We start from the raw sequence: 17077 nt of genomic DNA, 5'->3' as shown, positions 1-17077 counted from the left end.
GGTGTGCGCGTTTAGTTTTTTTTGCCTTCATTTGATTCAAATGATCAAAGCTTCTTCTTCGATGAGGTTTAACGGTGGTTGGCATCCAGTAAATGTTGCATTACTGCCACCTACTAGACTTTGCTTCATTAATTTCCATTCTAAAAAACAAAAAAAATCAACAACAACAAAAAAAGTACAACAAATACCTTAGCATCTACCACTACACTCACCAAACATTATAATAAGTACCATATATTTAGTCCTACTTCAGGCCAACAGCCTGAAAGGATGGGACATCACCACTTAACACACCCTGTAATTCTTGCACACCCAAATACCACTCTGCAACTGCCACCACAACCTCTATTTTCTGTGACTACATTCCATCCCTGCAGTACAGTTGATAAACATGACTATAAATGCCAAAAATCCAATTTTACTGAAACATATATCACTTGTTGGTTTATCCCTCTGTGCTGGTACAGATCTACTACTCACACCACTCCTCTGATGATCCCTCCCCCTTGACCCATCTTCCTCTACTTTCTTCACTGCCTCAGCATATGACAACTTCTGCACTACTCTAACCCTGGAAACCTCAACATACCCAGCCCCATGGGCACCCTTACAATTAACACATACCACTACTTTCAAAGCTTGATAATTAGTTGATTATTTGAATCAGCTGTGTAGTGCTTGGGCAAAAACCAAAACGTACACCCCTTGGGGCCCCGAGGACCGAGTTTGGGAAGCCCTGCCTCCCCCTCTGCTGTACCAGCTCATAAACCAGTCAATGCCGACATCTAGCGAACGTCCACACAAAACGCACATGGGGTCTGCACATGCGCACTGCTCTCCCTTCGGACGGAAAAGACGCATGAATTTTCTTCCCACTTCCGTCTCGTTCTCTTTCCAGCCTTCCATGCCACGATGGTAAGAGCGCGTCTGATTCTTCTACAGGCCCAACATGTTGAGTTTGAAAATACACACCAAAATACACCGCCGAATTGGTCATTTATTTGTAGAAAATAATCGTATGTAGTCCTTTCCTCATAATTTTGGTACGAAAAGTGTTTATATTTGGTATATTAGTTGTAAATATGGTTCGCTAACTAGCCACAACAAGCACGCGTTAGCGTATGTTTCCTTGATAACCTGTTATGGGTCGTTTGTTGAAAATCATGGAGCTAAACTGTTATAGTAATTAGGTACATAATCCGTTTTAGGTGCATAATCCGTCCTCGGAGCCGTTAGAAGTACGCGATAACGTTTTATAACATTAAGAGTATAGGAAACTAACTAGCCGTTTACCTTAACTAAGCCTACCAAGTACAGGTTTTTCCAAGGAGCAAATAGGCTTCTGAGTACGTTCGTTTTCAGAATTATGTGGCGCAGATGAATAGGGAAACCAGTATCTATGTATGCGGGTGTTGATGTTAAACACATTTCCCCAAGTATTGTAAATTAGGTAAGATCTGTGGGGAACGTACGTGACATGATCTGTTAAGGAACGATCTGTGGGTAAAGTTGTCAAGTCGTGTTGCAGGCGCACACATTGGTTTCCGTAGCCACCATTAAAATAACTGGACATCTCATCCACCTCTCCCCAGACTAAGAAGAGAAGGAATAACGGCCGTGCCAAGAAGGGTCGTGGACATGTCCAGCCCATCCGCTGCACTAACTGTGCCCGGTGTGTGCCTAAGGACAAGGCCATCAAGAAGTTTGTCATCAGGAACATTGTCGAGGCTGCTGCGGTGAGGGACATCACAGAGGCCAGCGTGTTTGACTGTGAGTAGCTGCTGAATTATGTTGTCAAACATACAAATATCTACGTTTTTGTGTTGGCAAATGTACTTGCATGAATCTGGTGCATTGGGATGATTATGCTGGGGGAAATGTGAAAGTATCGGGCAAGTGCTTTTGTGTTTTTTTCCCTCTACACATGTGGCTGTATTGAATGACCTAGACTACAGTGGCTTACATTTAAATAAATATTTTTTTAAATAATTTAAATGTAGTATCAATATTCTGGCCCAGCTGTGAGGTGCCATTGATCTGACCTTGCCCTTATTGTTGTCTCCCCTCTAGCATATGTGCTGCCCAAGCTGTATGTGAAGCTGCACTACTGTGTGAGCTGTGCCATCCACAGCAAAGTGGTGAGGAATCGCTCCACCGAGGCCAGGAAGGACCGCACACCACCACCTCGCTTCAGGCCCAGTGTAAGTTATAGACCCTTAACTAGGAACTAAAAAGAGTAAACGGCCTCAACAGTGCACCTCCCTTAATTAAACTACTGGAAGTACTGAGTTGGATGTGATGGCAGAGATTATGGAAGGGTGTGTTTGGTGGGCTTTTACATTCAAAAGCCATGTAGCCTAAGAATGTCAAGTTAAATTGACCTCAGCTAGTTAGTCAATTGACAAACTAAACTCATTGATCTATAAACTTGGAAGCATGATCTGAATCTTTCCCAATTCACCTAGTCTGGATCACCTAGTCAAGCTCTTTTGGGACAGGAAGTTAAGATGGTAGACAAAGTGAAAGTATATTATGAAAGCATGTTATGAATATTTTGACTAAATATTATTTTTTATTTTCTCCCTTCTAGGGTGGTGCCCCAAGACCACCTCCAAAGCCCATGGGTTAATGTGGTGGACTATCCTAAGGGTTACTGTCAGTTTTATGTGAAAATAAAAGTGATTTAACTGTACATCAGAAGTGTTACATTTGTATAGCACCGTGGGAGCAGAATATCTGAAATACTGTATTAAATATGCTAATTTAATGGAGTCAGAACATTAACATGTATTTTTATTGGACACAAATAAGTTGGAACAGAGCTGGGTTGCATAACATAATTTGATATCAAAAGTAACACTACTTTTAAAGAATGAGGCAGTTTCACGTCTTTGTCATCTTGAGGTAAAGTTTTCTTTGTCGCATTACATTGGTCACAAAATTAAAACAATTCAGTGAAAGGCTAATGACTGGAATAAGGGCAATTCCACAGTAAGTGTGACAGGATTTTTCACTGTCAAACAAAAGCCATACATTTGCCTCTGGTCAATCTTTGCATCTGCGCTGTTCAAGTAAAGGTTGTTGTAAAATGTTCTATGGAAATTCAAAGTACTCCTTGTGCATAGAGTTGTATGGTTAAACTTTGCACTCATTGGATTTTGTTTGCGATGCTCAGGTTTTTTCATTTTTAAATGTGTTACAAGAGGTGCTTGAAGATGGCAGCCCTCATGCACTTAATACAAACTCGTTTTGCTATGTCGGCTGTATTGTATATTGCTCTGTTACTCTTTTTTTTGTTTGATCAACGTATACATGATCCCAATTTTGGCTTTAAGCAGCCAATATTTGAAAAATCTAAAATTTGATTTTGCTGATTCATTGGCACAATGAACCATATTGTGCACGGTAGTTTAAAAACATTGGCTAATGTTAACGAAAACCAGAGATCACAGCCCGTGAGTCATAGTCATAGTGGGCAGGTCCAAGCACGAGCTAGCGCGATCCTATTGGAACGTTCTAGCATACGTTGTCATATTCCCGTTAGGTAACGCCTTGTCTGAAGTACGCATGTGCAATACCTGAATTCGCCTTTGCACTTCTAATCCACGCGAATTTTTAAAAAGGTAAGGACTACAATTTAGTCCACTGTTCGTAACATATTTTAGTTTTGGGAACAGAACTACTGAGATCCACGTTTTAATCGATAGAGTTTGGCCGAGATTCTGCTAATTTTATCTTTTTCCACTGCCGGTCACTGGGTCAAGCGGATGCTTCACATTTAGACATCCAGTGAAATATCTGTGGTGTTAAAACTGTCAGATTCTGCAATATTTATGCACGTTGACCATTGCTCTCAGGGTTGCCATGCTCGCTATTTTCTAGCTAAATTCGGATAACAATTTCGCTGGTGAAAATGTATTGGTCGCGGGTTTTTGAACTACTTCTAAATTGCACCGCGGCCGAATGTGAATGTGCTGACAAAATCACACAATTATCAATGGAAATCAAATTTATCAACCCATGGAGGTCTGGATTTGGAGTCACACTCAAAATTAAAGCGGAAAACCACACTGCAGGCTGATCCAACTTTGATGTAATGTCCTTAAAACAAGTACGAATGAGGCTCAGTAGTGTGTGTGGCCTAAACGTGGCTATATGACCTCCCTACAACGCCTGGGCATGCTCCTGATGAGGTGGTGGATGGTCTCCTGAGGGATCTCCTCCCAGACCTGGACTAAAGCATCCGCCAACTCCTGGACAGTCTGTGGTGCAACGTGGCGTTGGTGGATGGAGCGAGACATGATGTCCCAGTTGTGCTCAATTGGATTCAGGTCTGGGGAACGGGCGGGCCAGTCCATAGCATCAATGCCTTCCTCTTGCAGGAACTTCTGACACACTACAGCCACATGAGGTCTAGCATTGTCTTGCATTAGGAGGAACCCAGGGCCAACCGCACCAGCATATGGTCTCACAAGGGGTCTGAGGATCTCATCTCGGTACCTAATGGCAGTCAGGCTACCTCTGGCGAGCACATGGAGGGCTGTGCGGCCCCCCAAAGAAATGCCACCCCACACCATGACTGACCCACCGCCAAACCGGTCATGCTGGAGGATGTTGCAGGCAGCAGAACGTTCTCCACAGCGTCTCCAGACTGTCACGTCTGTCACGTGCTCAGTGTGAACCTGCTTTCATCTGTGAAGAGCGTAGGGCGCCAGTGGCGAATTTGCCAATCTTGGTGTTCTCTGGCAAATGTCAAACGTCCTGCACGGTGTTGGGCTGTAAGCACAACCCCCACCTGTGGACGTCGGGCCCTCATACCACCCTCATGGAGTCTGTTTCTGACCGTTTGAGTAGACACAAGCACATTTGTGGCCTGCTGGAGGTCATTTTGCAGGGCTCTGGCAGTGCTCCTCCTGCTCCTCCTTGCACAAAGGCGGAGGTAGTGGTCCTGCTGCTGGGTTGTTGCCCTCCTATGGCCTCCTCCACGTCTCCTGATGTATTGGCCTGTCTCCTGGTAGCGCCTCCATGCTCTGGACACTACGCTGACAGACACAGCAAACCTTCTTGCCACAGCTCGCATTGATGTGCCGTCCTGGATGAGCTGCACTACCTGAGCCACTTGTGTGGGTTGTAGACTCCGTCTCATGCTACCACTAGAGTAAAAGCACCAACAGCATTCAAAAGTGAGCAAAACATCAGCCAGGAAGCATAGGAACTAAGAAGTGGTCTGTGGTTACCACCTGCAGAACCACTCCTTTATTGGGGGTGTCTTGCTAATTGCCTATAATTTCCACCTGTTGTCTATGTATTGTCAATCAGTGTTGCTTCCTAAGTGGACAGTTTGATTTCACAGAAGTGTGATTGACTTGGAGTTACATTGTGTTGTTTAAGTGTTCCCTTTATTTTTTTGAGCAGTGTATTTTAGATTCTTCAAAGTAACCACCCTTTGTCTTGATGACAGGTTTGCACACTTGGCAGTCTCTCAACCAGCTTCATGAGGAATGCTTTCTCAACAGTCTTGAAGGAGTTCCCACAAATGCTGAGCACTTGTTGGCTGCTTATCCTTCACTCTGCAGTCCAACTTATCCCAAACCAACCATCTCAATTGGGTTGAGGTTGGGTGATTGGGGAGGCCAGGTCATCTGATGCAGCACTCCATCACTCTCCTTCTTGGTCAAATAGCCCTTACACAGCCTGGAGGTGTGTTCGGTCATTATCCTGTTGAAAAACAAATGATAGTCCCTCTAAGCGCAAACCAGATGGGATGACATACCGCTGCAAAATGCTGTGGTAGCCATGCTGGTTAAGTGTGCCTTGAATTCTAAATACATCACAGTGTCACCAGAAAAGCATCATCACACCTCCTCCATGCTTCACGGTGAGAACCACACACGCGGAGATCATTCGTTCACCAACTCAGCATCTCACAAAAACACGGCCAAATTTAGACTCATCAGACCAAAGGACAGATTTCCACCAGTCTAATGTCCATTGCTTGTTTCTTGGCCCAAGCAAGTCTTTTTATTATTGATGTCCTTTAGTAGTGGTTTCTTTGCAGCAATTTGACCATGAAGGCCTGATTCACGCAGTCTCTTCTGAACAGTTGATGTTGAGATGTGTCTGTTACTTGAACTCTGTGAAGCATTTATTTGGGCTGCAATTTCTTGGGCTGGCAACTCTAATGAACTTATCCTCTACAGCAGAGGTAACTCTGGGTCTTCCTTTCCTGTGGCGGTCCTCATGAGAGCCAGTTTCATCATAGCGCTTGATCGTTTTTGCGACTGAACTTGAAGAAAGTTTCAAAGTTCTTGAAATTTTTCACATTGACTGACCATGTCTTAAAGTATTTTACCTCTATTTAACTAGGCAAGTCAGATAAGAACAAATTCTTATTTACAATGATGGCCTACCCCGGCCAAACCCTAACCCAGACGACGCTGGACCAATTGTGCACCAACCTATGAGACTCCCAATTATGGCCAGTTGTGATCTCAAGCACTGAGATGCAGTGCCTTAGACCGCTGCTACACTTGGGAGCCTAATGACGGACTGTCGTTTTTCTATGCTTATTTGAGCTGTTCTTGCCATAACATGGACTTAGTCTTTTACCAAATAGGGTTATCTTCTGTGTACCCCCCTACCTTGTCACAACACAATGGATTGACTAAAACGTATTAAGGATAGAAATTCCACAAATGACCTTTTAACAAGGCACACCTGTTCATTAAAATGCATTCCAGGTGACTACTTCATGATGCTGGTTGAGAGAATGCCAATAGTGTGCAATCGCTGTCATCAAGGCAAAGGGTGGCTACTTTAAAGAATCTCAAATATAAAATATATTTGATTTGTTTAACACTTTTTTGGTTACTACATGATTTCATATGTTATTACATAATTTTGATGTCTTCACTATTATTCTACAATGTAGAAAATAGTAAAATAAAGAAAAACCCTGGAATTAGTATGTGTGTCCAAACTTGGTACTGTACATAATATTCATATTTAACTCAGTCATTGAAATTATGACCCCATCCTCAGTAGCCTATTCCAGCAGGCTTTTGGCAAACACAAGACCTTCTTACCTTGAAATCTATTCATTTTGAATGAATCAGTCTGTTCATTTGAACTAAGCAAGCTGCTAAATCGTTCAGTTTACATCTTGCCTATATCTTGTCTAGGCTACCGTAGACTATCTGAAAGAGATTGTAGGCCTATCAGGAGCTGTAGGCTACCAAGTTTACTCTAAAACCAGAGCTAAATTGAATTACAATCATAAACTCAAATTCTAATCTGTAAATTATGCCTATTGAAATGACAAGTTGATCTCACAAATGGGCAATTTATAACTGTTTGTATTCTTAACATTTGGCACATAATAACAGCACAATTGCCAGAAAATAGCCTAACATTTGTTTTTTTTATGGTCATCCAAGTTTTTTTTGCTCAAAAATGCGCAAAGGAGATATATTTACAATTATAAGCCTGGTTCGAGCCATAAATGCTGATTGGCTGAAAGTCGTGGTATATATTTGTTTGTATTTGTCACTCTTCTAATTGGTAACCAGTTTATAAATAAAGAACCTGGGGGGGTTTGTGGTATATGGCCAATATACCACGGCTAACAGCTGTGGTATATTGTAAAAAATACTGGATGTTGTTGACAAGCATATTCAGTTCATATAGATATTATTCATATTTCATTCAGTGACTGAAATTACAGTCCCATCTTCAGTAGCCTTTTCCAGCAGGCTATTGGGAAACATAAGTACTTTTTACCTCGGAATCGCCAAACTATTCATGTTATCTATTCAGTTTACATCGTGCCTACAATTTTTTTGTTGTTGAATTTGACCCCTTTTTCTCCCCAATTTCGTGGTATCCAATTGTTTAGTAGCTACTATCTTGTCTCATCGCTACAACTCCCGTATGGGCTCGGGAGAGACGAAGGTTGAAAGTCATGCATCCCCCGATACACAACCCAACCAAGCCGCACTGCTTCTTAACACAGAGCGCATCCAACCCGGAAGCCAGCCTCACCAATGTGTCGGAGGAAACACCGGCAACCTTGGTTAGCGCGCACTGCGCCCGGCCCGCCACAGGAGTCGCTGGTGCGCGATGAGACAAGGATATCCCTACCAGCCAAGCCCTCCCTAACCCGGACGACGCTAGGCCAATTGTGCGTCAGCCCCACGGACCTCCCGGTCACGGCCGGTTACGACAGAGCCTGGGCGCGAACCCAGAGTCTCTGGTGGCACAGACATCGTGCCTACATTTTGCCTAGGCTACTGTCAGTGGTGTAAAGTACTGAAGTAAAAATACTTAAGTCATTTTTTAAAACTTCATTACTTCACTACATTCCTGAAGTAAATAATGTACTTTATACCTTTCCCTGACACCCAAAAGTACTCGTTACATTTTGAATGCTTAGCAGGACAAGAAAATGGTCTAATTCCTGCATTTAAAGAGAAAATCCCTGGTTATCCCTACGGCATATGATTTGGTGACTGACTAAACACAATTGCTTTAATTGTAAATTATGTGTTGGAGTGTGCCCCTGGCTATCCGTACATTTAAAAAACAAGAAAATCGTGCTGTCTGGTTTGCTTAATATAAGGAATTTGAAATTATTTTTTTGATACTTTTGATACTTAAGTATATTTTAGCAATTACATTTACTTTTGATAATGAAGTATATTTAAAACGTTTTACTAAAGTAGGATTTTACTGGGTGACTTTCAGTTTTACTTGAGGCATTTTCTATTAAGGTATCTTTACTTTTATTCAAGTATGACAATTGGGTACTTTTCCCACCACTGGCTACTGTAGACTATCTGAATTAAGATGTAGGCCTATCAGGAGCTATGCTTTAGGCAACCTACATCTATCTAAGCAAACCATGGCAAACTTTAATTGAAATGACAAGTCAATCTCCTAAATAGGCCATTTATTACTCTTTGTAGTCTTAATTATGGCACATAATAATGGCACAATTGCCAGAAAACATTTGTTTTTTAAAAAGTTTATCCAAGTATTTTTTTGCTCAGAGGTTGAGATCCTCTGTCCAACATTCATCACTCAAACTCTCCAATCGGATATATCTATAGTTATGCGCAAAAGGGAATTATTTACAATTATAAAATGGGGTTCGAGCCCTGAATGCTGATTGGCTAAAAGCCATGGTATAACAAACTGTATACCATGGGTATGACAAAAATGTACTTTTATGTTGGTAACCAGTTTATAATAGCAATAAGGCACCCTGGGAGTTTGTGTATATGGCCAATATACCACGGCTAACGGCTGTATCCAGGCACTCCGCGTTTCGTCAAGCTTAAGAACAGCCCTTAGCCGTGGTATATTGGCCATATACCATACCCCTCGTGCCTTATTGCTTAATCATAGCAGTCAAATAAATTAAATCGACAGCCATTGATGGAAAATTATCTGGCGAGTTTAATAAGGACAAATGATCTTTTCTCTTGCGATATTATTCAAATGAGTTTATTCGGAAAAAATATTATTTTGATTTTTAAAGATTATTTAGCTTCTAACGTAGTTACAAGTTACGTTGATTTGTTGATTTTCCTTTATTGGCTTGATAACAGTATGAAAAAATAGTTTTATTGTATAAATGTGGAAACTCCTCTCTTGCTGTAAAAGAAATGTTGGCCTAGTTTTCAGTCCTTTTGGGGGGTGTTTTCTGGTCATTGGGCAACAGATTTGAGCAAAACCTGGCAACCCTGATTGCTCTGTTGGTGCTTGAGGTTACTTCACAGTTCATACATAATTAATTTGTCATCACACAGTGGAAAGGATAAATTAATGAGAAACTGATAAGCACATTCATACGTCCTAGAATTATCCTATGTACATCAAGTGCATTCATAGTACAATTTGATTTGAGTTTTTTTAAAGATACCAATACATTTGTTTGTCATTTTTCACAGGAGGATGCAAACAAAGACTAAACATTTCACATAAAACACTGAATTTGGTCTCAAACATTGTACTTCACACACTGCAATAACTCAAATACATTTAGAGGTTTTCGGTTGCTTTAAAATTGCAGGAGGTAACATTTTCTGGATTAATAATGGGCTGCTTGTGCTGTGGCTGGACGAGATTTGGGATATAGCTGACCACATCTACCAAAACTATGCTAAACGCACACTACAACATACATATATTCACAAAAACTATACAAAAGTAGAGAAACTTCGATAGACTGAAATATTTTTTAAGTGCTTTTCTCACTATTCAGTTTCCATTTGTGCAAATGGAGTCTACGCATCAAAGTAGTCCTCGTTTCCTGGACCATTCAGTGCAAAATTACAACATTCTGTGGAAGTTGACATCGAGTCACCTCTGTAAAATTGGGATGGAGATTACAAGACATAAATAAAGCACCCATTTTAAGTGGAGGGAAAGACCAATACATTATCCAGTTCTGTAGATGGCCCATCTCATTAAGAAAATCCTATAAAACACTGTTCATCTGGTGTGCAGAGCATTCTTATAGAAAGTCATAATTTAAAGCGTTACAATATAATTTATCAGTGTATTACAGCAATCTCAGACAACAAAACCCTCCAAAGGTAAAAGTCATTTTCACTTCACACTATTATCACATTTAAGGAAAGAATCTAAAAGTGCAATCCTCAATCGCATATGACCACCTCAGTCAACTCCTATCTATCACTGGATGGTTCAAGAGTCTGATCTGCACCGGAATTACAAGGCTCCTATTAACTCTCTACTTCTCCACCCCTGAAATCTGTAACCATCCACAGTAAATGATCCACGTCACCTAAATATTGAAGTGCCCTTAAACAGGATATTTTACGTTCATCATAATCTCTTTTACACATGATCACGTACTCTAAAAAATAATTAAATTAACGGTTTGCTGCTATGTAACAGTTAAGGCAATGTGTGTCTGTCTCTGTAACGTGCTGTAACGTGGTGCAGAACAAACCTGAGCCCATGTCTTCTTAAAGCAGCAGACGGCCCTCCCTCCCTCCCGGCCCTCCCTCCCTCCCTCCCTCCCTAGCCAGTCCCAATTCGCTCCCACCTCTACCCTTGGCCTTAATGATGTGAATAGATCTGTAAGGTGGAAGCAATACAGAGAAGCAATACAGAGAAAGCTCCACCAGTACACTGATTATCCCAATCCAGACCCTTCAGATTTGTGTAAACATTGAAGGGGAAGGGGTAGGGCCAAGTTGGGACCGAATCTCCCCTTTAACTCGTCAGCCCACCTGGTGCTCCCCGCGGATGATGTGCGAGGTGAACTGGTAACGGCCCTGGCTGTGGTGCCCACAGACGTTGCACTGGAAGGGCTGGCGGAAGCCGTGGCAGCCCATGTGGATGGTGAACATCACGTGGTCCAGGAAGAACATGCGACAGTGCTCACAGCGGAATGACCGCACCGCTCGCCCCTCCCCGTCCACCACCTGTATAGAAGCCTCCCTGGAGATGGAGGGTGACCCTAAACCGGGGGTCCTCGATCCCTTCACGCTAGTTGGGATGGTAGTGTCGATGGGCACGGGGCAGGCCCTGTCTCCTCTCTCCCTTTCTATGTCTGGGTCGTTGGCCTGGCTGGGGTTGGGACGGAGATGGGTGCGGCTGCGGAGCAGGCCTGGGGTTGGGTAATGTAGATGAGGGAGGAGGTGGGGGTTGTTGGAGTTTCTGGTAGGAGCTGTAACCCTGGTGCTCTGCTGCTCCTCTGCTGTGCTCTCTGTGTCTGACTTGTCTTTGAAATCGTGGCAGCCGTGGCTGGGGCCGTTGCTGGGGCCGTTGCTGGGGCCGTTGCTGGGGCCGTTGCTGACAGTGAGGCTGTGGATGTTGCTGTGACCTGAGGGAACGTTCTTGTGTCCCTCCCCTGCTTCCCGTCCAGCGAGCTCCACAGACACATCTCCAGCTCCACCATTGACCTGGGGACCCAGAGGAGTCCGGTGGCTGTAAACAGAGCTGATGACTGGGCTGGAGTCGGACAGGCAGGCAGGGTAGGACAGGGCCAGTTGAGGGGGCTTAGACCCAGGGTCCTCACCACCTCCACACTTGCGGAGGAACCTGCCCCCAATCCCTGCTAACCCTGTAGCACCAGCTTCTCCATCAAGGTCAGAGTGCAGGTCCCCATTCTTATCCTCTTCAGGGCCAGGGGATAGTTCATAAGGTAGATCACGGTTGTTGAGCCTCATGTGCTTTTCTCCTGTAAAGAAAAGGACACATCAGTGTTGACGACCTCAGGTTCATAGGACTGTATCATCATGTTAAAGCAATGTTGGGCTTCAGTACCTTCAGGAACATGGAAATATATAAACAGGAGAAAACTCACCCAGAAACTTCTGTGGTGTGGACCTCTTTCGTTTGGTGACGCCGTTGACCAGCCTGTGTATGGAGGACTGTTTTTCAGTGGACGGCTGGAGGACATGCTCTGGCTCAGGGATCAGCTCCATGCCTGGGGACTCCTCCCCTACACAAAACACAGGAGACTCTGTTCAAATACATTGACATAATACTGGAAAAACAGTCTTTTGGGTCACAGTACATTGACTGGGCCAGTGAGCTCAGACTGAACTAACACAACATGAAGGCGCAAAGTGCATTTCAGCATGTTTGTGTCGTGTGGGTGATGACAGAGTCAATGTGTGTTACCCTGTACATTTCACATTACGATGTGTGTGTATGTTACCCTGTGTAGTGGGGACGGTGCTGAGTGCTGGGTGATTGTTCTGTAGACTCTTTAAGTAGTTGTGGCTGCGTTCAAGGTGTTCCTCCAGGGTACTCTGCTGCTTGTAGCTACGACCACAGTAACTGCATTTGTAAAGTTTACCCACTGTCAGAGAGGGCACTGCAGCACAGAAACACAGCAATTCATGGGTCAATCAATGGGTAAATGCATCCTTCTCTTATGGTCTGTTTTGGTAAAATGAGGTCTACAAAATATGACAAAACTACTGATTGTTTCCTAGGGAAGTTAGTTACTCCTGCAAGTAAGTCAAATAAAAAGATACATGTAGTTGTGCATAATTCGAGTTTTATTCAATCATTCAGTACTAGTTCATGACCTAGTCGTTATACTATGTACTCCCCCTTCTCCGTGAATTCCCGAAGTTGTTCTCTGTTCCACGCCTACGATGTTAAAAAACACTCAACTCTCCACCGCAACGTTCCACCTTACAAAGCAGTCGGAGAAACTGACGTCATTTCACCGAAATCTGACGTTGTGCATTTCTTCGAAAATGAACGTATTTGTTCAGAACAGCAAGGCAGAGACCCACCAGGGCTTGCCTGTCTCTATCAACAACTGTTGAATGCATGTCTACATTAAATTGAAAAACACCAACAGGACATCCTGTTTTGAATACTTTTAAATGTCATTTCTTGCACATGTGGTAACTTACATTCCTGTAAAGACAATAGTTATCTATTTCCTCTGAGCCCCACTCTAGAGCTAAATTGACTTTTCTAATGCAATCACTTGCATTGTGCTATAGATTTGTACTTTTTCTAGATGCAATATGATAAAAATGTAGTACGAAGTGCAGACACCTAATACTGAGAAGTGATGGTATTACAATACTCTTACATTACATAGTGAGCTAATACCTTGTTACAACACAATGGGACTGAGGCTGGTAGAGGCACTATTCCCCATCTGGTCCCACTTAGAGCCCAAATGGTCTCACCAGTTTCCTGGCTTGACATTAGAAAGCAGGCTACTGTGTCTTACCGGTGTGTGTGCGGATGTGTCCAGAGAGTGCGTCCCGGCGGCGACAGGCGTAGTTACAGAAGGGACATTTAAAGGGTTTCTCTCCAGAGTGCAGCTTTGTGTGGCGCAGCAGGTTCCCCTTCTGGGTGAAGGAGGCTCCACACTGGTTACACTGGAATGGACGCTCACCTGACAAAATACACACACACACACACACACACACACACACACACACACACACACACACTTCATTCCTCGTTATCCATGTCAATACTACCAAGTTGTAGCAAGGTAGTCGATCCATATCGAATCACCATTTTTACAGCTAAGCCAAAGGAGTGTGGTCTATGAGGTCTAACCTGCAGTCTATCCATCCTCACCTGTGTGGCTGCGTTTGTGCACTGTTAGTACATTGGGCCCGATGCAGACCATTCCACACACGTCACATTGGAGCTTACAATTGGGCAGTCGGATGGGACCGGCAGATGCAGGCTGAGGACTGGCCAGCTCCCCGTAACCCTTTCCTGGTCCTCCCCATACCCCACTCCCCTCTTCTGTCTTGTCCCCTCTGTCATCCCTCCACCCATCATCCCTCTCTCCATCTCTTCTCTCTGGCTGTGGAGAACCTGCAGACTCATTGTCACTGTAGAGTTCTACCTTAATGGTGCCCACTAAGGAAAGCGGACAGGCGAGAGACGCTTTGTTAATAATCATCAGAGCTTAGCATACAGAAACGTATTTCTAAAATTGCACTGAAGTAAATCTTTATATATTGAAATACCAATAAAAATGTATCGGATGGAAATAATTCCTCAAGGGAGATAACGGCCAGTGTTCTTTCAGTCAGTTTTGCATGTGATATATTAAATACAGTACAGTCAATAGGTTACAGAGATCATGGATAGGAGACAAACATTGAGTATACAAAACATTAAGAACACCTGCTCTTTCAATGACATAGATTGACCAGGTGGATCCAGGTGAAAACTATCATCCCTTATTGATGTTACTTCAATCCACTTCAATCAGTGTAGATGAAGGGGAGGAGACAGGTTAAAGAAGTATTTTTAAGCCTTGAGACAATTGAGACATGGAGTGTGTATGTGTGCCATTCAGAGGTTGAAGGAGCAAGACAAAATATTTAAGTGCCTTTGAATGGGTTACGGTAGCAGTACACCCGTTTGTGAAGAACTGCAACGCTGCTGGGTTTTTCACGCTCAACTTGTGTATCAAAAATGGTCCACCACCCAAAGAACATCCAGCCAACTTGACACAACTGTGGGAAGCATTGGAGTCAACATGGGCCAGCATCCCTGTGGAACACTTTTGACACCTTGTAGAGTCCATGCCCCAATGAATTGAGGCTGTTCTGAAGGCAAAAGGGGGGAAGGGGAGGGGTTGCCACTCAATACTAGGAAGGTGTTATTAATGTTAATGTTTTGTACACTCAGTGTATAGCGATGACTGACCACTAAGAGATCTGTTTGGAGAGGACTGTTTACAGTTTGGAGTGGTCAATGTTGGAACCCTCAGACCTCCACAGAAATCACCTCGCTCCTTTGCCGACTCTCCTCCACTGCCTGTGAAGACACACGTACGTACCCACACACACACACACGCATACACACACACAGTGTGCACTTGTATTTCACGTATTGAACCAGGCCTAAATATAATTAGACGGATTGTGTTACTTCTAAAAAATAATTTTTGGAATAAGACTTGGTAGAACAAGAAACACCCACTGTTTTTTCCATACCTGACATATGTGAAAATCCATTGCAGTCATCAGCATTCATTCTCTCACCAGCTGACTATGGCACAGAGAGAAAAACAGACAAGTCAGAGCAATGATGTGGTCCCACTCATGAGATATTCTATCATACAACAATCGTTCATCTTGAGCATGCTCACTTGTCATTCAAATTGATGCCATTTTGGGTACAATTGTATGATGCTCACCATGTTAAATCTATTCATTATGGCAGCTTTCTTTTTCAAATATCTGACTGCAGTAAATGCAGTAATCGATTGTTTGACACAAGTTTGTATTGTCTGTCTAGCTGGCAATTTTCTCTAGTCTATCTAGATCACCTATACTCAGTTGCCAGGAAATGCACAGAAGTTCAACATTTATAGTCAGTGCTGAAGTGTGACACTTGAACTCTCCTCCCTCCTCAACCACATACCCAGGAAATGTGGAGTACATGTTTTATCACATTTCTCTGGTTTATCATCATGATAAGTAAATCAATCATAGCATTGTATTATTTTCATGTATTTTAAATGTTACATGGATCTTCTAATCAAACTCAAATGTAACATTTTGGTTACTGAGTGATCCTGGTGAGGCCAATATAAAGCTATCCATCCATCAGCAAGAGGATGGACGGTCTACCCCCCAGCCTTTGGTACCGCCGGTGCGCCAATCATATTAATGGAAGATATTCATTGGGTGAATTCATTATGGAAACCGTTAACTCTTTAGATCCATACGGAAGCAAACAGAGCAAAACGAGAGTTTCTGTTGGACAAATTCAAGTAGGTCCCTCCCCTTTTCGTTCCGTTTAAGAAACGTTTTTCAACAGAAACGGCGGAATGAATATACCCCTGACATTCTTTTCGTGTTGCCATGTCACTGTGCTGGCTTTGATGGAACAAGTTGATGATGGAACGTGACAGGTTAATAAGGACGCGATAAATAAATATTGGTGCAAACAAGCATCAAAAGTCAACACAAATGCCATTTAGATGGGCACTTCCCCGATTGATGCAGCTGTCATCCGAAAATGACATGTCAGTCAAACTAGCGGAATAATGTTTCTTCTGAGACGTTGCTATGGCACCCACCACCCGACGAAATGCTGTCCACCTGAACTAGCCCGAAACATATCCATGCCAAAATGTCACTTTCTTTGACTAAACGCTGTTGTTAACAAGTGCATCACCCTCTTCCTTACCTGACGAACGACTATTGTTGTCGTTTTTAAATGTCAGAATATCTGTTTGTTGTCTCTGGCGACGGCAGCATCTCCGGATATAAATTTTACCTGACAACTTCCGGGCCCATATTGGGCCCGATGCAATCCGGGATCCTTGGGACGTCCATAAACCATTGAAGTTGAAACGTAAAATGGGTAAGAGTTATGGTTTATAGGGTAGGGACGTCCCAAGGAACACGGATAGCACTGACCGCTGGCATACAGGCCGAATAGCCTACAACAGATTGGGCGCGTTCCTCTGCCCAGGCGTTGCTGACGCATACCAGGTCTTGCAACGCCTGGATAGGTTTTACCCACTGGCTAACCACATCACAAAAGTTATAGCAATTTGGTGCCCGACTGCACAGTCGATGACGTG

At 43.3% G+C, this 17077-nt stretch overlaps 2 protein-coding genes across 3 annotated transcripts; one reads left to right on the top strand and one right to left on the bottom strand.

Moving 5' to 3' along the window:
• The first annotated feature begins 786 nt into the window (after positions 1–786).
• Positions 787–2692, top strand: rps26 (ribosomal protein S26). The gene is made up of 4 exons (XM_024383979.2): positions 787–915; positions 1593–1770; positions 2071–2201; positions 2591–2692. Exons 1-4 carry the CDS (start codon positions 913–915, stop codon positions 2627–2629), a joined length of 351 nt encoding a protein of 116 aa, XP_024239747.1. The 5' UTR covers positions 787–912; the 3' UTR covers positions 2630–2692.
• Positions 2693–11052: 8360 nt separating this feature from the next.
• Positions 11053–17021, bottom strand: LOC112221707 (zinc finger protein Eos-like). Of its 2 annotated transcripts, none has more exons than XM_042303670.1 (8): positions 16678–17021; positions 15477–15531; positions 15187–15297; positions 14098–14388; positions 13739–13906; positions 12698–12856; positions 12341–12478; positions 11053–12214 (listed from the first exon to the last, which is right to left on the bottom strand). In XM_042303670.1, the coding sequence occupies exons 2-8, from the start codon at positions 15514–15516 to the stop codon at positions 11253–11255; spliced, it is 1869 nt and encodes a 622-aa protein (XP_042159604.1). In that variant the 5' UTR covers positions 15517–15531; positions 16678–17021; the 3' UTR covers positions 11053–11252. The 2 variants fall into 2 exon arrangements, with proteins under 2 accessions (XP_042159604.1, XP_042159603.1); XM_042303669.1 differs by lacking the exon at positions 16678–17021 and adding an exon at positions 15680–15905.
• Between the last annotated feature and the right edge of the window lie 56 nt (positions 17022–17077).

This window comes from Oncorhynchus tshawytscha, linkage group LG22, assembly GCF_018296145.1.
Source record: "Oncorhynchus tshawytscha isolate Ot180627B linkage group LG22, Otsh_v2.0, whole genome shotgun sequence".
NCBI lineage: Eukaryota > Metazoa > Chordata > Actinopteri > Salmoniformes > Salmonidae > Oncorhynchus > Oncorhynchus tshawytscha.
The sequence above is the reverse complement of the archived record's forward strand: the minus strand, read 5'-3'. Positions and strand labels throughout refer to the sequence as shown.